Source organism: Panthera leo, chromosome B1 (genome assembly GCF_018350215.1).
Source record: "Panthera leo isolate Ple1 chromosome B1, P.leo_Ple1_pat1.1, whole genome shotgun sequence".
Lineage (NCBI taxonomy): Eukaryota > Metazoa > Chordata > Mammalia > Carnivora > Felidae > Panthera > Panthera leo.
In genome coordinates this window covers 179602300-179621772 of record NC_056682.1, presented here as the reverse complement: position 1 = coordinate 179621772, position 19473 = coordinate 179602300, and the positions used below count along the sequence as shown (strand labels likewise).

The following is a 19473-nucleotide window of genomic DNA, read 5'->3' as shown; positions in this document are numbered from 1 at the left end:
ATCAGCAGGCCATTTGTTGATAGCATGTAAATTGCTCAGATTTCTGTAAAGAGACAGCTATCTAAGGATTGTTTTTAAAGACAAGAGAGCTACTTTGAATGGTGTGAACACTCAGATCAAGAGCACATCTCTGAGATCTTAGGGACTTGTAAATTGTAAAAACTGTGACAACAAAATTACCATTTCATTCTTTGTATTTGTAGTATAAACAAAGCCAGCATCCCCCCCCCCCCACCCCTCTTCTGGTGACATTTCATAGCCTTGAAAAGCTTGAAGCCTGAAACACAATTAATTCAATGTTTCTTTTACCATGCAAATATCTCTTGTCAGAGATAGCATCCTTGAGATTAACCAGCAGTATTGATTTAGATGCCCCAGGGTTGTTAATTGTAGGGAACTGTTATATCTCTATGACTTCTGAAAGAGGTTATGGCCACTGCAAATACATCTTAAGGAAGAAGAGAATACTATCAGCCAAGATGTGCACCCAAGCTTTGGAACTAGGCTGGCAAAACCCTACTCACATTGCTGTAAAGCAGACATATATTTTTGTATTTTTTGTAGGTGGATACAGTGCAGACCACGAACCCCCCTGGCCACATTGAGGAATCGTGTAAAATGAATGTATGTGCTCGTAAGTGAAATACATGTAATGTTCCAACTCAGTGTGTTGGATCTTAATAGACCTGAATTGTCTTGTGCAAAAAGAAATCGATTCCCAAGGGGCAGGACCACTATCTGATTAAAATGAAGCTCTGATTGTGAAGAAAATGCAAAATGGACTTAAAATAAAATCTCTGCAAAAAGGAATCAAACTATACTTAGCAAACAAACTGAAAAAAACTCAAGCTCTCAATATGGAATAAAGGAGGGATGTGAGAGAGGTTTTGCACTCTTATCAATTACTGTGGAGAAACAGAATCAAATATCGTCATACTCAGGAGTGTGAAAAGAAGAACAGGAAATCCTTTTTCTTTTGGTTTGCACTTGAATGGACTGAAGCAAAGAGTGGAGACACATCCTGTTCCTGTTTATAGTTAATAATGTGGAGATTAGTATAGATGTGATTTCATTTGCCTTGCTTGAACTAATTGGATGCATTATGTAGAAATCACCTGAGCCTGTGCTAGATCAACAAAGAAAATGGAAATGTATACCTCAGGACTGAATTCTGGGAAAATTAGACTGTTCAGTGCTATTTAATAAGGCGTTAAGAAGAAATACTACTGCCAGTCAGGTAAAGTGAGAAAAGGAGTGGACAGGAAAGAAAATAAAATTTAGGTCATTCTGATACTTGATGAAATATAATTCATTATGGCGTAAAAGCAGAGGATAGTTTGCAATGTATCTCACAGACATTTCACACAATTTCTGATTGAATTTAGGGTAAACCACGTAAATGTTCAAGGAATGTGTGGCCATTATATCAATAGCAAACTGGCCTTTAAAATTTGTGTTCTTATGCATTCGTGTATGCAGAGGAGGGCTTTTTTATTTTGTTAAGAATGAATTGCATGCAGGAAGAACCTCTTTGCATTATAGTTATTTGCTCAGTTGAAGATACTGTATAAAGTCTCTTTTTTGTATGAGTATGGGTGTATTTGGATGCATTTGTGTGTATGCGTATATAAATGGAGGCAGGTAAAATTCAATGGTTAACGTTTGCACTTTAGTTTGTTACCTAGAATGTAAAGAGGTAGCGGAAACTGTCTTAAGCCATTTCATACGTGTTGTCATTACTAAAGATAATTATTCACAAATGAAGCAATTCGAATATAGACTGACTGCAAAGGCTCTCCAATTAAGTATAATATTTATTGCCATTGAGCCATTTAAATTAAGATAGTACCAATGTCTCAAAATAATGAGAGTAGGCTCCTGTGAAATCAGTTTGAGGACAGTTGGAAAGTCCTATTATACTCCTTCAGGTTACTTTTACTCAGTGACAGAGGATGTGAATCATGGCTGTTTTTATAGAAGAGACTCGGGAAATATTTCTGTTTTAACTATAACTTTTTAATATGCCTATAAGTTATAGTTTTTTTTTTTCCATTTTCTTCGGTCTAAATTAATTACAAATAATCATATATTAACATAGATAAGATAGTAAATATTTAAAACAGATAGACATATTTTTTGTAGTCACCATGTGCCATAATAATTTTGAAACTCTTGTTCTCTGGTATTTGTATTCATGTCTCTTTATCTTGCTGATTAACTTTATAGTAGAAATTTTTACCTCTTCTTTCTATGTGACAATCAACTGAAGTTGGTATCCTATCTATACTATTACAGGGATTTTTGTCTTTATTTATGCTATTATAATAAATTATAAGTCTACAAACTCTATAATTCTATTGTATCGAATATTTTTCTGTGACCAAAATAATAAAATGTAACTGCTTTATAAAATGACAATATTTCCTATTTTAGTAATCTCTTAAAACATAAAGGGACCTAAAATAGTGAAGAGCTTAGCAACTTTAGATAAAGAGAAAAAGTTTGACAGAGATAATTTCGAGGGTGTAAGGAGAAAAATACCCTGAAACAGATTCAGGAGTTTTGATGTCAAATTTTGCTTTGCCACTAAACAGCTCTATATATATATATATATGTATATATATATATATATATATATATATGTATACATATATATATATAAATGTATATATATATATATATGTATATATATATATATATATACATATATATATATATTAGCTTTTAGGTGCTCAGGTTTCTTAACTATAAAGGATGGGTTCAGATTGCACAATTTTAAGATCATTTTAGTTCTTAACTTCTAAGGTTTTGATAACTTGGAAACAGTACAGCAGACACTTAATACTGATTCTATTAATACTCAGTAGTGATCATTGGTATTAAGAGAATCACATGCTGTTTTCCACTTAAATTGACCCAAAGCTGACCGCATGCCTTAAGAGTAAGGAGAAATGCGAATTCACACTTGTTTCTGTTCCATCCTTAGTCTGACTTTAATGGAAATATGTACTGAAGTATAAATAATCATGTTCTGGGATCAATAGGACTCCCTAAGTTAATTGATCCAAGAGGCACCCAAGTACAAAATCACTCAATTTGTAACAGAGGAAACCTGTTTGTTCTGCACTGAGTTGAATGCCTTCCCTGGCCGAATATTAAAGTGCCAGAACCAGTTTTCCTTGCTCTTTACCCCCCAAGGATTGATCAGCACATGAAGGTCTCTGTGACTTCAAAGGCATTTCTGGACTCAGATCAGCCTGGTTGGGTTCAGAGGAGAAGGAAACACTAGCCCCTGATGTTTACGGCGGTAGGGCTGTTTCATCTCACAGTCGTTCTCTGCTTAGGAGAAGCAAGGAGCAGAGGAGTCTTGCAACTGTTATAATTTCAGGATTAATGTTTAGTCACAAAGTGTCTCACACAGAAAAGCAGTGCTTTTATTTTAGTTTCCTGCTACTACTCCAACTGGGAAAGGTCAGAGAAGCAGTATGAGGCAAAATGAAAGCATATACATGTCAATTTTGGGGCGGAGGGCTCATACTAACTTGCAAAGTGGTGTCACTTTCAAAATCACAAAGGTGGTATGGGTAATCTTCAGGGATCCTTAGAGAATTTATTACACTGAACATTTTTTTTTGTTTGTTTGTTTGTTTCAGTGAACTTCTGGTCATTTATGGGACTGATTTAGGTAATAAAATTTAATTCTGTCAGTTTATTCTTTATTCTACAAGATTAGAATAAAGATGGGAGACCACCTACCAAGCCTCTCCCATGACCCATTATCTCCAAGTAAAATGTTTACCATTAGCTTTTGATTCTTAACGTCTGAAAAAAAAGGGGGGGGAGGGGCGGTGGAGGGTGGAGGTGGTTCAAAGAAAGAAAATGATTATAAAGAGCAGCAGTGGGGCAACTGTGAATGAAATTGCCAACTGAAATGTTATGTTCAGAATGCATCAGCCAATTGGATGCACAGAAGTAAAAATTTCACTAAAATACAAAAAAAAAAAAAGGCTTGAAAATATTATTGAGGATTGAAGTATAATATTTATTTATTATTCCATTTCCTGGTTTTGATAAATATAAATTAGTTGAGTTACCAACAGTCAACTCTATAAAGATATGTTAATTGCTCAATTTAATATTTATGCCAGCCTCATGAAGCAGATGCCATTATTGTCATATCACCCATTTCACAGATAAGGAAGAGTAGGCACAGAGAATTTGGGCAAATTTGCAAAAGTACAGACCACCAGGAGATAGAGCAGGGCTCTGAGTCTCGCCAGCCTGGTTTCAGAGGCTACATACACTCAGCAGGTCACAGATCCTTCGTGCCAAAACTTTAGGGTCCAGGTTAGGCTCTGGAACTGCTCAGGGGGACAGGGGTGGAGTTTTTGGTTCTTCGGATCACACATCTGTTAACATGAGTGAAGCAGATTCAGCATGCATGGCTTCAATGTGAAAGGCGTCCAGACGTTCTCGCAAAGTGTTGGACAACGGTAGAATCTGTGATAGGACGTCTGCTTCACATATTGGAGACAGGGAAGAAGGAATTCTTTTCTAACTTACTTTGCTTTGCAGGCTTAAAATATGTTACTAGGTAATATTTGCATCAAACATCATTGGAAAATGGAGACTTCCCTGTGGACGGAGGCAAAAGACAAGTGCATTCTTTGAACAAGGAGAGCTCGCGCGCAGGCTAATGGGAATTCCAGACACACAGGCTAATTATTACAATGTCATGTACTAAGTGAAGGGCGCTCAGAGTGCCTTAAGAGTGCAGCATCTGGAATCCAGGTTGCCTGGGTTCGAAACGTGGATCGCACACTTTACAAATTGAATGGCCTTTGAACAAGCATCTCTCTGCCTCCACTTCTTCAGATGTGACTGAAAGTTAGTAACAGCATCTACATTGTAAGTTAGTTGTGATTATTAAGTGAGATTTAGCCAGGTGATGGGAGTATGGCATGACAAGACCTCCGTAAATGCCGGCAACTCTTGATTTCCTTATTGTTGTTTTATAATCAACATATGAATAGAGTGTAGTTGTTGCTGATTGAGATGTTCACGGGCTAAAATAAACTCAATGCCACTGTCAGAAGTGACACAAAATGCACCTCACAGAACAGATAACTCCAAGCCTGGATATACTTCATATACTATGGCATGAAACTGAGCAAAAGAGTGTGGGTACAGGTTCTCCGGGGGAATTCATGAGTTTCTGGTCTGCTACAACTCAAATCTTAGAGCTCTGTGAGCCATCATTTCTTCAAACATTGACAAGTGAACGGAAACTGTGAAAGCTGAAATCAGACCTGTCACCATCCAATGATGAAAGTTTTTAAACGGTCAAAGAATAATTTTTGAAAGATCACTTTATCTGTAATTATAAGGGAGTTAATTTTCCCCAATTAGTAGTGACTTAAGCATTGTGAAATGTAAGAATGATAAATTATTTGTCAGATTATCATAAAAACTAAGGATAATGTTGATTATGATAACCCATCCATGAATAAGTAGCTACTATGCTTTGCAGATATTTAGTAATTTTCTATGATATATGATAGGGCTTCATTTTCAAAGTCCTTTATTAAGCAGAAAATGTGCTTTGTAATCTATAATAACTATGAGATTTGAATGTGTGAAATACAAACAAAATAAATACTGGCTGGATTGAAGTGGGTAATATTTAATGCCTGGAAAGTCAGTGGCTTTCATTTTAAACATTGCAATTGGCTAATTATATTGGAGGGGATAAAACAAATAAACTATTATTGAAAATGTTGTCTTTCCTATTTGAAACCATGTTTTGGATAATATATAGTGAATATTAATTGTGGCTAGAAAATCTAGACTTCAGAAATGCCCCTGTGTTCTTGGGACCCCATAGTATTGCTTGTGAAAACATGAAGAAGTTATAATATTCTAACTTCATTTCACAGTTTAGCAACTAAGCATCTGAAAAGAAACAGGGCCAATTACAGATTTTTATTAGGCTCTCCATTTCAATAATTTTTACTTTGTTTTCACGAAAGAGCTGGCTACTCTATATTTTTATGGATGTTAATACCACCATAATAACTATCTTATGCTTCTTTTTGTGAATTTCTAAGGAGGAGTTAAGATTGATGTAATTAAAAATGAGTATCTTCCTAGATTGTATCCTTAGATGTTAGGGGGGAAATGAACATGTCCTGTTTTAAGAGATTGGAATTTTGAGACCAAGTACAGCTCAGCCTGTTTTGTAACTGCCCAATTGCTTCCGTGGAAATTCTGTCTCAGTAGCAGGTGAGGGGGACCTAGGTCTCTCATTTTTTTTCTTTTCTCTGTGTCTAGCTGTTAAAAGGCAGGTCAGGATGATTTTTTTTTTCTCCCCTATATGTCAGGCTCATGAAAGAAGCAGACATTTGGTAGATGCATTCTAGAAAGATCAGAAACGGCTACCTCCTGATAATACATTTCAAGTGGATATAGTGCCTTCTAACTTTCTGCTGGTTGACTTTTTAAGACCCTTGCATATTTATTACATAAAATCTGCCCTTTTCTGAACCCCAAATTGACACTTGATTGTTAAAAGTCATGCAATTGAAAAAAATCTGTGTTCAGAAAGACCCTGATAATGTTAAGGAAACAATTAAGTTATCCCATGGGCCTTTTTAATAAAAATTCTATGATGGCTAGTCACATAAATGACTCAATATTCACATGGAGAAGTTTGTGAAAATGTTTATGAGGAAAGGTTACATTCAAATGAATATTAAGAATCTGTAAACACAGGATCTTTTTATCTTTTCAATATTTTCAATATTAGGAAGAAATGAAACACATGTTTTGTACCAAGCTTCTCTAGTAATTCATGTGCTCTTGTCATGTGAGATTAACATTTGGATTAAAGAATATGATTAAAGGGTTCTAAATTAGTGGTTACCAAGTTGAAATAGTGCAAACATTGAGACAGTACAATACAGCAATCTATTTCATGCAATATATTTCTTATGCCAATTAATTAGCAGTTTAATTAGCGTGATGTTTCATGTTGTGACCTAAGCCATTGGACTCCCAAGGGGTCTAATGGAGACAATGAAAAAAAGGAAAAGAAAGCTTCAGAATTGTTGATGGTTGTGTCACATGGCACCAGAATTAAAAATAATATTTCATTTAGGGTTGCCTGGTTGGCTCAGTCAGTAGAGCATGCAACCCTTGATCTTGGTGTCATGAGTTCAAGCCCCACCATGGGGGTAGAGTTTACTCAATAAATGTTTTTTAAGTTTATTTATTTATTTTGAGAGAGAGAAAGTGTGCATGGGAAGGGCAGAGAGAGAAGGATGGAGAGAGAATCCCAGGCCGACTTTACACTGCCAGTGAAAGGAGCCTGAACTCACCAACCCATGAGATCATGACCTGAGCGGAAATCAAGAGTCTGATGCTTAACTGGCTGGGCCACCCCCAAAACATTTTTTAATGCTTTAAAAAATAATTCTTCATTTAAAAATAAAAGAACTTGCATATGCTTTTTTTTCCCTGAACTCAGAACAGATTTTTTTTAAAAGGCAGTTTTATGATATGAAATACTCCCATGAATTAAAAGCATATTAAATATCTAAATGTGCGATCATATTAAATGAAGTACATTTTAAGCAGCAAGTGACCACAAATAAATGCTTCAAGGCTTCCCTCAGATAAAACAGAAGTACTTCTCATAATTTTGAGAGCAAACATAAAAGATATGTATTAGGGTGATCATATTTTTGAATATGTAATGTGATTCATAGGATTCTATTAAGAGCCATTGAAATGACTTACAAAGGGTTGCATTTTGGAAAGCCACAATGGAACTCTGCCTTTGGACAGGCCCTAGGAAAAAAACTATGCATCTTAGAAATAATTTATCAAGTGTGTGACATGAAAGGGGTCTCTCGTCCTTTTCTTCCCTCCCCAGTGAGAACATATTGAGATTGTATGTGTTAGTCTTTATTGCATAAAATGGAAGGTTCTGCTGAGCCAAAGACAGTCATCTGCCAAAAGATTGGTTCTGCCTTTTCACAACAGCATAAAGAATGGGCACAGTTGTTATGAATATTGAGCTATAAAATACAACAAACCGTGTGGAAGTGCTTTTCTCTTCATTTTACACCGCGGACAATTCGGAGCATGCGAAGAAATATAATAATGATTTAAGGAGCTGACAAATATCCCCAGATTTTGTCAAGCCTTCATTCCCAATCACTGGTATCTGCTGGACTTACTTCATGGCCACATAATTAGGCTGTTCATTTCCTGTGAGTTTGCATACTACAGTAGGTCCAGAGGGCTCCTTTTTTCTTTTCGGAAACTGTTCCATAACCTCTTTCGGCAGTTAATGTATGGATGCCATTTGGAACATTGCTGGTTATTATGTTACTCACAGATATTTTATTGTACACAGAAGTGAGTATTTATGGAAGTCTAAAGTCTCTGTTATGCAAAATCTTATAAAGAGAACGCTGTTAAACTTTCACTTTTTTTTTCTCCCTCTCTTTCCCTCGTCTAACACGTCAACTTCAATTGCTTCTTTTTCATTTAGTAGAAATTTTTAGCATATGGAAGAGAAAGCATATACACATTATGAAGTTGTAATTAGTAATCTGTAATTAATTGTAACTTCTATTTTCTAAAATAAGGACAAATTTGAGGGGCGCCTGGGTGGCTCAGTCGGTTAAGCGTCCGACTTCAGCTCAGGTCACGATCTCACGGTCTGTGAGTCCGTGAGTTTGAGCCCCGCGTCGGGCTCTGGGCTGATGGCTCAGAGCCTGGAGCCTGCTTCCGATTCTGTGTCTCCCTCTCTCTCTGCCCCTCCCCCATTCATGCTCTGTCTCTCTCTGTCTCAAAAATAAATAAAACGTTAAAAAAATTAAAAAAAAATAAATAAAATAAGGACAAATTTGAAATTGTGATACAAAATAATTCAGTAAACATTTGTGCCAAAATGTTCCTAAGATGTTCCTAAGCTTCTTTTCTTTTTAGTTGCATGGTATTCTGTCTTCAGACTATCAGAAAATTGCAATTTAGTTTTGCTCTGATAGTTAACTGATAATGATCTGATTTAAGTGATCTTTCAGTTTAAATGTATTTAGTAGGAATTTGAATTACTATATTTGTCCTCTCTTGGATTTCCTATAAAAATATATAGTTTACCTGTATATAATTCATAAATTAAATGTTTATTTATTTTTGAGAGAGAGAGAGAGAGAGGGAGGGAAGAAGAACATAAGCAGGGAAGACACACACACACACACACACACACACACACACACACAGAATCTGAAGCAGGCTCTAGGCTTTGAGCTGTCCGTGCAGAGCCCGACATGGGGCTCGAACCCACGAACCGTGAGATCATGACCTGAATCGAAGTCAGATGCCCAACCAATTGAGCGACCCAGGTGCCCCTATAATCATGAATTAAATGAACACCAATTATGGACTAGTGTTGGAGGCTTGGGACAACCTACTTAACCTTTCGTGCTGTATTTAAATGGGGGTAATAGTCTCATAGCATTGTTAGGCAATGAGGATGAATTACTAAGCTATGTAATTAAGGTCAGAAAGAAATTAATATATACATTGATTGCAACTGTCTAGCATAAAGTGAGCGAGTATAAATAACAGTATTATTAAAGAAAGGCTCAAAAATGTGACTGACACAGGTCACATAGCTATTCACCAGTTGAGCTAAGATTCCAGAAGCAGTCTTAATGCAATGCAGCATGGTGGGTGTGTCTAAGTGTAATCCGCTCCCCAAAACAGACCAATAGGTTTTCCAAAAGTCTTATACTAGTCACAAGTAGGCTAGGATCCAAACCGCAGGTGTATCTGAATTTAAACCCTGATTTCCTCAAACCTTGACAGGAATCTAAACTTGATGGTAGGAATCTAAACTTGTTTATTGGTAGACACTTCACCACCTTTATGAATAAGCTTTCTGTTTTCAGAATTATTTAGAAATGAAAGATGTTTTTGGAATAATTTAGAAAATGCAAACATGAGAATCAAATAAAAAATGGTCAACTTTCAATGCATACTTTGAGCTGTTTCTAGGAGTCTATCTCTGGATTTAGACATTATTTCTTCAAACAAACACTGAGAAATATGTAACAGGTGTATTTATTTTTTTTAGTGGACTTCAGCCAGCTGTTTAGGTAAGCTCATAAGCCCACCTCCCCTTCCCCTTTCTTTGAATATTTGGAATTCTATTAATTGGAGGTTTCTGGCTGTTTTAGGGAGCATCTTCTGTGCAGTGAGCTTTTCAGTCATTGCCATATCCTTTGTGCTGCCATTCAGTTTGTTTAACTCTGAGATTTGGGAATGTTTTTATTTCCGTTTTCCTCAAATATTTTGCTGTAATTGTTTCCTATTAGCTTGTTTTAAAAGATAGGCTACCGTTGGATCTTTAAATTGACTTCTTTTCATGGAGCTGGTTGTATGGTCCACCCCTGTCCTGCAGAAGTTGCCATTACCTATTGTTTAGTCGAATTTGAAACTGATAGGCCTTAATGACTGTTATTACAAGTGTTCCACTCACTGTGCCATCTAGTAATATTGGATCGTAACAATATGTGCTTTAAAAAGAAAAGCTTTCTCTCTCTCTTTCTCTTTGTGCTGCTGGTGACTGTTCAAGACTTATAACATAGAACATGATCAGGCATGGAAAGTATAGTCGAGCTGCTATTAATATTTGTGTACAAATTACATGTAGTGGATTGAGATATTACACTGAAGGCTGCAGGATTGCGTACCTTGCTGCCCAGAGTGTTGCGAGGACAGGACGACGTACTGCGTCTTAGTGTTGTCAACGTACTACTGTCTTCAGGAACACGTAGTCCTAGTCATTTCTCATAAGTAGACTTCAGATTCCTTACTTTAGAATTCTATTCCTCTACCTCTAATGCTCCTCTCATATTTGTCCTTTCCATTCTTCCTTTTTGTGAGCTCAGTGTTCCGGCTCAGCCTGGTGACTTTCAGGTGACTTTACCTGCTTTACACTTTGCTACTAGTTTATCATAAGCTATAGTGCTACGTCCTCCAACAATCCTTTGTCTTCCTAACTTTACATGAGGGAATCCTGCCTTCCCTCTTTTTCTGGTTACCAAGTCATTCGTGCTAATTTTAAGGCATTTTATCTGTGTGGTTTTATGCTACCTGAATCTTCCAGTCTTTAATGATGGAATATTTTGATGGAATAATTTGAAAGTGTATATGCGTATCATTTCTACCCTAGAATCTCTTCACTGGGAACATCCAAGCCTGACTCATATTTACCATCTCCTTCTTGTTTTTAGCCAAGTACTTTGCTTACAGTAGATTAGCAATTGCTTGACTGAATTCATTTGATGCTATAAATGGAAGTCTTGGGTGATTCGAAGACGTGCAATAAAGTGTATAGGTATTAGTCATTCGATAAGCATTTGTTGAGTTTCTCCCCTAGATTAGGTACTGGAGATTTTGCATTCTTGTAAAATATGAAATGCTGGGTGACACAGGTGAGGGGATTTACACATATTTATGTACACATACGTCACAAATCATATGAGCCCTGTTAGGGCTCTCATTCCCCTGTGTCACTCAGGATCTACTCTACTCTGGGCGCTCTGTTGTTAGCAAGACAAATATGTGTTTCCCAGATGTGAGGACTACATGTTGCCACGAGGGAGAGCTCTGGTGGGCAACAAGTGGGTGCCAAGGCAGGAAGCAGTGAACAAAGTCTGGAAAGTAGCTCAAAATGTAGAAGGCATTAGATTCATGTTATGGAGGTACAACTTGACGCTGGGAGAGATGGGAGTGACACAGCAGAGGTCTTCAAAGACAGAGGAGTGGTGACCCCGATTTGTGAGGGGAATAACTTTCAAAGCAGGGTGGAGGGAGCACCAGAGAGGAAGAAGCAACCCTCACAGGATAGGAGTTGCGCTTTAACTGAAAATATATCTTTCTTGGACTTGGAATTCAGAGCTATCAGCTGCCATACTTTATGTAGAATACAAAGTCGTAGAGACAACTGGTCTCTTTGGTCATTTCTTGGCACCGAAAGAGTGTTCTGCCCCAGAGCCCTAATTCTTTAGTAGAGGAATTAGTATAATTAATACCAAAAGGAATACAATTTAATGCATGGTTTCTAAAATCAATAGACACAAAACCATTCTTTGAAGATGGAGTCAGGTCAACTGGAACTATTTCTGTGTGATAATATTGCAACTCTGTATGATGTTTGGGGAGAAATACAAACATGATTTTAACAAACTTCCTTTGCTCTAATGCTGTCAAAAGAGGCTTTCCTTGATGTTAAGCTCTGATCTCAAATGAAGTCATGCCTTGGAGGCTATCTTGAGGCTGAACGCTTAAAGCATCTTCACTCATCAAATCTATGGAATCCCATTTTTACCTCTATCATTGCCTGAACTCATGTTCCAGCTATAAGCTGATTTGTATCTCAGACCTTATCCAGAAGTATTTGTACTTATTTTTTTTTTTTATTTTGCCACATATTATTAAAGTATTTTCAATGATTTCTGTTTCCTCTTTGTGTTTTATGGTTAAAAAAAAAAGAGAATTAATACCACAAATAGTACAGATATGATTTTCACTGCCCTGTAGTTTCTAGGATTTGCTGTTTTCTTTGGAAAAAAAAATAAAGTAAAATAACTCATAAGATTTCATTTGTAGTGAGACAGTTCTGACAGTTCCGTGACAGTGAAATTTTAAGGATCATCAATATTGAAGGGCACAGGCTGTGGAGTTGCTCCTTTTTTTTTCTCTCTCTTTCTTTTTTCACCTTTAATTCCAATTAAACAATATTCTATTAGACTAGATGCTTTCTGCCTGGGTGTTTTCTGTCTGATCTTTGGCTGGCAATCAAGGAAATTCAGCTTCCGTCTGTTAGAGCTGAAAGGGCTTATAGCATGCCAGGGGCTGTCTAGTGTTTCAAGCATTTAGAACCCCTGGTCTATGAATAATGATCAATGTGTGGTGCTTATATTGTTAAATCTTTCAAGAAAAATGTCTTGCAAAGTTATTCTCTGGTGCTGAAGCCACTCATATTCTCCACATAATGCGGAGGTTGCATATCCCGTATCTATGCAAAGCGTTTAACCCACGATTCTATATATAAATATCCACACTCATAATGCACAATTTTCAAAATACCTGCTTTATGCTTTACCATGAAATGTCTGTAAAATCCTGTATAAATCATATTCAGTATGTGTTATCGTCTAATTTTTATAAGAGATTGTATTTTTGTTTGAAATTTTTATTGTTTTCGATAGGTTTCAGAAGGAATGCCATCATGCCTTTAATGCTGCTGTTACCTATGGTGTGACAATTTAAAATTTTCCAGCTAATATTATTATGAAAGGGTACAGCCTCAGATATAACATATTGTCAGAATATCACATCATTGGATATAATTTAGGATTTTCTCAATGTTTGGTTTGCAAATTCAGAATATAACTTTTATTGATACCGATAAGTAACATATATCAAGAATACTGATGTCTGCATTGAGTCATGTACTGACATGCTGACGCATTAACCAAAGGAGTATAAAGGTATAAAAGTGCTAGATTATTTTGGATGCACACTCTATCTATCTATCTATCTATCCATATAAAGTATTTTGAAATATATATTTTCTTCTCATATACTTTCCATATATTCCAATATATATACATATACATATACATATACATATACATATACATATACATATACATATAATTATATAAAATATATAATTCAGAATATATTTTTGTATTCTGAAGATCATCAGAGGGAACCAATTACTTGGTAATGACTATGGAATACATGCTTTAGCCCAGAAACTGTGCTTAAGGCGAGGGATGTAAATATGGGAAAGAAACCAATTTTGCTCTCAACAAACCAAGACAGCCAGATGTGTTATAAATGCTATAAGAAGACAGAGATAAAGGAAGAAAGTGAAGACATTTGGGAAATGCTTAATGAAACAAGAAATTTTTTAGTTGGCCCTTGTAACAAATTAAGTCCACTTACACTTAGGAAGGAAGAAAGACATTTCAGCTGGAGAAGAAATCATGAGCAAAGTAATGAAAGTCTCAAATTTCGTTGCATACTTGGTACAAGTTGCATAATCCAGTGTGGTTAGAGTGTAGGAAATATGGGATGAGCGACTCAATATGAACTGGAAAGAGCAAGTAAATTCAGCTCCAGAAGAGCCTTGAATTTTATGTCTAGCAACTTGGGTTTATTCTGTAAGTATTTGAAAGTCACTGAAAGCTTTGAAGCAAGGGTATAAGTCAGTAAGTGTTTAAAATGATGGCTCTACTGGTGAAATGGAGGGCAGTTGGCAGTAAAAGTGCTGGAGAAAAAGAGACTTGTCAGGGGACAAGTACAGTCTGATAAAGCCTTATCGTGTGATTCTGACGCATGATGTGGAGACAGATAACGACGTGTATGGAGAAAACGATGTAAAATATACATGATTGGAGGCTGGAGGAGAAAGGAGAAGACCAATAGACTTGGAAAAGAAGCTAATTTCAGAATTTAATCTTGAACATTTTAATTAAAATATTACACAGCTTAGCTCATTTAATACTAATAACACAATTTGTTTTCAAGCTATATAAACCAAATTTATAACTTAATATTTTAAACCAAAGATAGCTTTGGGAGCCATGAGGTAGGGCTTGAGAGAAGCTAGTGGTGAAAGAAGGAACATGGTCAGGAAAAAGAAAAGTCTATTCCAGCTCCAGACGGTAGGGGTAAATTCAGGGGTTAGTAGGAATTGGTCAACTCTCTTTCAGGATGTCTTAAATCCACTTATGTTAAAATGTATTTCATCACTGTGCTCACTGGTCAAACTCCATTGGAATGCCAAAATGTCCTTGGGGGGCGGCTTGTCAACCTTTTGGTTAAGGAAAGGCAACACACTTTGAATAACAGACTTACCAGACTGAATTCAGTGGATGAAAAGTAATTTGCTCAAAGGAAACTTGGCTGTCCTTAAAAGTGACCCAGGCCATAAATAAATAAATAAATAAATAAGACCCATGCACCCCCAATTTAAATGTAAGAGAGCTAAGTCTTAGAGAAGTTAAATAGCTGCCCCAGTTTAAGCAGTTCATAGGTGCACAAGTTGATATTAAAGCCCAATTCCCAGAACTCAGATCAACAAAATTAAAGAGTGACGAAAGACTGCTTTACGTCACATTTCTAATAGATTCATCAGCATGGTGGCCCGGTAAGAGTACATCAGGTTTCATGGAGAGAGTTTTAAGTAAGCGGAACCATTGAATGCCATGCACTCTGCCATGGATTTTGCAGGAGGGGAAAGGAAACAGCAATTTGGTGATGGAAGAAATGAGGAAAGATCTTTTTTTACAATATAAGGAAATTCAGGTAGGTTCATAGGGTGAAAGGAAGAGGTTGAACAGAAACGGGAAAGGACATCGATGAAATAAGATCTTGTCAGAGGCAGGAAGGAGTGGAATCAAAAGGTCAAATGGATAAAATAATGAGGATTCTTCCAAGTTGCAAAATGAAGTTCCAGTGAGCTTCTGTGACTCTGGGAGCTCAACACTTCCGTTCTCAGCTTTATTCACTAAACCAAAACCACTAGGACACCCCCCCCCTTTTTTGTCACTCAAATACCCCTTTCAAGGATTCCCCTTTTCAAAGCCTGTGAATGCGAAGTTAGCCTTTTGAAATGTAATCTGAAACCACACATGCTATATATCTGGATTCCGGTTGCTTATTTAAAAATTTGATGAAGCGAAGTGTTCTGACTAAATATGTACTACGTTCCTAGACCTAACCCAGCGCATATCGTCACAGTCTTTATCTATTTGTAAAAAAGGCAACTTGGTGATTCTTGGAACACTTTCAAAATCCCAATCTGTGAGAGGCTTTCTGATCTTAAATATTTTGTAAATTCCAAAGCGAGACCCTTAATTCGAGCCTAAATTTTTGGAGACTTTCAAGTAAGAGAAGTCTCAACCCTGGTTCTTTTTTTTTTTTTTTCTTTTTTCTTTTTTTTTTTTTTTTTCCTGAAGGGACAAAAACAGGTGCAGTGACAGTAGACTCTCTGGGGAGCATACAGTGACATGGGCGGTTGCTTTTCTCAGCTGGTGTAGGAGGGAGAGGTGGGCAGGCATGTAGGCACGTCTCTGTGTTGGGATCTGCAGACGATGAGTGAGTTCCAAACATGTACAAAGGCTGTGGGATGGATATAAGAGATGCCAATACCGACTACATAAACAAATACATTGGGAAGGAGTTAAATGCAATCATCAAGCATTGATTATATAGAGAGAGTATAATAGATCGATTCCAAATGTCACAAAAAGTCACTATAAATTGTTATTTCCTGGTCTAAAATATTCAGTAGGTTTTTTGTTTTGTTTTGTTTTGTTTTTACAGATTTGTTATGATGTTTGAATAATGACTGTTTTTGTGCTCCTTTTGTGACAAGTAAAGCAGGCAACTTTTTCAGGGCATCCTGTTGGAATCTCCCTCTCATTCTTCTTCTTTTTTTTTCCGCCTTCAGGATAACTTAGGTGCAATTCCTAAAAGAACACCATTTGGCCGATTTCCATCTGGCATCCTTCCCCTCTTATTTTCACTGAAAAGTGTGGAGACTGGTTTTTAATGCTATTTCTGAATAAATTCAGGCTTTCAGTTCAACACCCATTCCCCCCCCCCACCCTGTTTCTCATAAAAGCAATTAGTTACCTCTTTTTGTGGGAAAAATAAACATAACTCTGGACTTGGGGTAGAATCAGATACAAACAAATTGTAGAAATATGGGCTCACTAATTTCTAGTCCTCTTTTGTAGGCTGTGGAGTCCAAATGTGTCATGTGAAAAGTTCCGTCTGTGCAGAAGAATTGACTGTTTTACACACAGATAATTAGAAAATTGTCAAGACATATGTTGTTTTTTACAAACGTTTTTGTATTTATTGTTTTGCAGATGATACCAAAAAATTATCATGGTGCTGAATTCTGCAAAACCTCTTGACTTAGAGGTCTCATCAATGACTAATTGCTACTATTTGTAACCACTTTAAAAGCAAATAAAGCGCCCATCTGGTAATTCTATTAATGGTTTCTATATTAAAATGGCTACTGGTCCCCAAAAAGAAAATATGCAATTATGAAATATTCATAGTTGACTCACTATTGAAAAGCTTACAAATGGATCTGCAAAAACAGAGTTTATCATTTCTTTTCTCTTTCTCTGTTAAGCCTCTAATCTTTTAAGAAATTAGGTCGTATTAATGATATGACTACATAGACTCAACAAAATGGAAAATTAAAGGAATTATCTAAATAAATTAAGATTAAAAAGTTCAGAATTAATGATTTGGGTAGCAGTATCAGCTACCTTCCAGCCCCTAATTCTCTGTGTTTTCCACTGTAGAACTCATAGGCCTTGAAAACTCCACTGAAAAGAGGGGGACAGAAATGCTAGTTCTGATCCTGTTAATTTGTAACTCTGACCTGGAGGGAAACTCTGCACTTCTCTGAGACTTCGTTTTTGTGGTGGTCAAGTGGGAGCCATTTCTGTGCTCGTCTTCATTTATTTTTATTTTTTAACTAAAACAATTGACAATTTTATTTTCACATTTCTCAATAAAAATGAGAATTGCTTTTGTGTGTGTGTGTGTGTGTGTGTGTGTGTGTCCTACTATGTCCTCTGCAGAAATGATTCCCTATTTGATAGGAAGGGGGAGCCAGTCTTCCTTGTCATGCTGTTACAAAACAACCAAAGTCACAGCACCATGATCTCCTGTTGAAGTAGACCAAGTAAGATAAAATGGGTATAAAGAGATTCTTGTGTCTCCTTATCTATTGGTTGAGTCATTCCTGGCCAAGTGGGAACCATAATGGGAACAAGCAGGAAGTCTCATCAACGGGGGCCCAGGCCTCATTGGCATGTGGCCTCCCATAGGCAGCCTCATTCCAACAGCAGGTCTCACTGGCATCATCCCAGGAAGAAGAGGGCCCATCATTGGCATCATGGCATCATGGCACCCTTATGGGGTGCTGGCATCATACCAGGGTGAGGAGGACCTGGAGACTGGGGGGGAGGCAGGATCGTGGCCCCTGCAGGAGGAGGGGCGGAGAATGGAGTAGGAGGTAGCCTTCCTCGTTGAAATGCAGTGGTGGTTGTTACTTCTATCCGTTTCTTTGTGTTTCCTACCATCGCGATGTGTCTTTCTCACAGAGGGAGAGTCACGGGTGAGGTATGTGTCGCAGGAGTCGCGATGACACTCAGGCAGTCTGCTCTGCAGGCTGTTGGCCACTTGGTTCCAGGCGCCGCCCGGAAATGACCTCCCTGCTGGTCTTTAGTGCTGGTACGAGGAACTGAAGAAATGAAAACTGTGAACATGTTTGGTCAAAGTCGGTCCCTTGCAGGATAGTACACGCAGGCTTCTGAAATAGGACAATCGTCATCGTCCACCTAGACTGAAACATCTTATCACTGAGGAGGGAGACTAGTAGAATTTCTTCAGCTCGGCTTCATCCTGGCCTTTGGCCCCTTGGAGGTGTGTGAGTATTCGCTAACTTCACCCCTCCTGTTGTATGGGGTGTTCTCCTTCTTTTGCCGTCTGCCTTTGATCCCCCCTCCACCCCTGCCCCCTCCATAGAGGCAGAGAGGAGGGCTGGACTCACATCATATATGACACATCCCTTTCCCCCCGGCCCCAGCGTTCTAGCACCTTTTCTGATTTTGTGATGCTATCTCACCCCTGTTTGCCTTTTGCCTGCCTCAAATGCAAATTCTCTTTTTCTTCCAGCTACATTGTCACTGTTTTTCAACACGTAGCTCAAGCGTGTGTGGTAGGATTATAGGTGACGTAATTTTTTTTCTTCTATTTTATACGTGGCTTTTTTAGTTCTCTTTTCATGATTTTATTAACAGAAATCTCAAGTGCCTCACTTGCAACCTGAACCAGAGTTAGGAGCCCTCATGTGTTTTTCTGGCACAAATGTTTACTTCTCTTAATACTTATCTAAATGTAATATAATGGACTGTTTGTCTCACTAGACTGAGATCTTTGGTAACATATAGTTCTTCGTATCTGGTACAATATCTGTAAGAGACATTTCTTACATGTCAGTTGAGTGGATGAGTATACAAATAGTTTATGTAGGTAGTTTATTTTAATGTAGTAAGTAGAGATAGGACAATATTAAATAGCTAATAATTAACTGGATCTGTTTTTACTATAATATCTTACATACAAGTTCTTATTTTTGTACTTTTATACTCATTAGAAATAAAATATAACAAGGAATTGTATTGGTATAATGAATAAATAAATGTGTAATAAATAATTGGTGCAAGCCCTTGTAAATTATAATTTTTAAGACAACTGCTCATTTTCTCATTTATTTTTTGATTTTCATTCTGAGACTTGTGGCCAACCCTTAGCAGTCAAGGTAAAGGCACTGTGATAATATAAGGA

The 19473-nt window shown here is 37.1% G+C and overlaps 1 protein-coding gene and 1 pseudogene across 2 annotated transcripts in view; one reads left to right on the top strand and one right to left on the bottom strand.

Moving 5' to 3' along the window:
• The window catches only part of PCDH7 (protocadherin 7), a 419531-nt gene that overhangs the window by 63865 nt on the left and 336193 nt on the right, over positions 1 to 19473 (top strand). The window contains exon 2 of one of the 2 annotated variants that reach the window (XM_042936676.1): positions 565 to 727. The exons of the other annotated variant lie outside the window; for it this stretch is intronic. Within the exon in view, the coding sequence (XP_042792610.1) occupies positions 565 to 642 (78 nt within the window). The 3' untranslated portion in view covers positions 643 to 727. Of the gene's footprint in view, positions 1 to 564; positions 728 to 19473 lie in introns of those variants that run through there. 2 annotated transcript variants of the gene reach the window in all.
• On the bottom strand, positions 17772 to 18457 carry LOC122217226 (annotated as a pseudogene).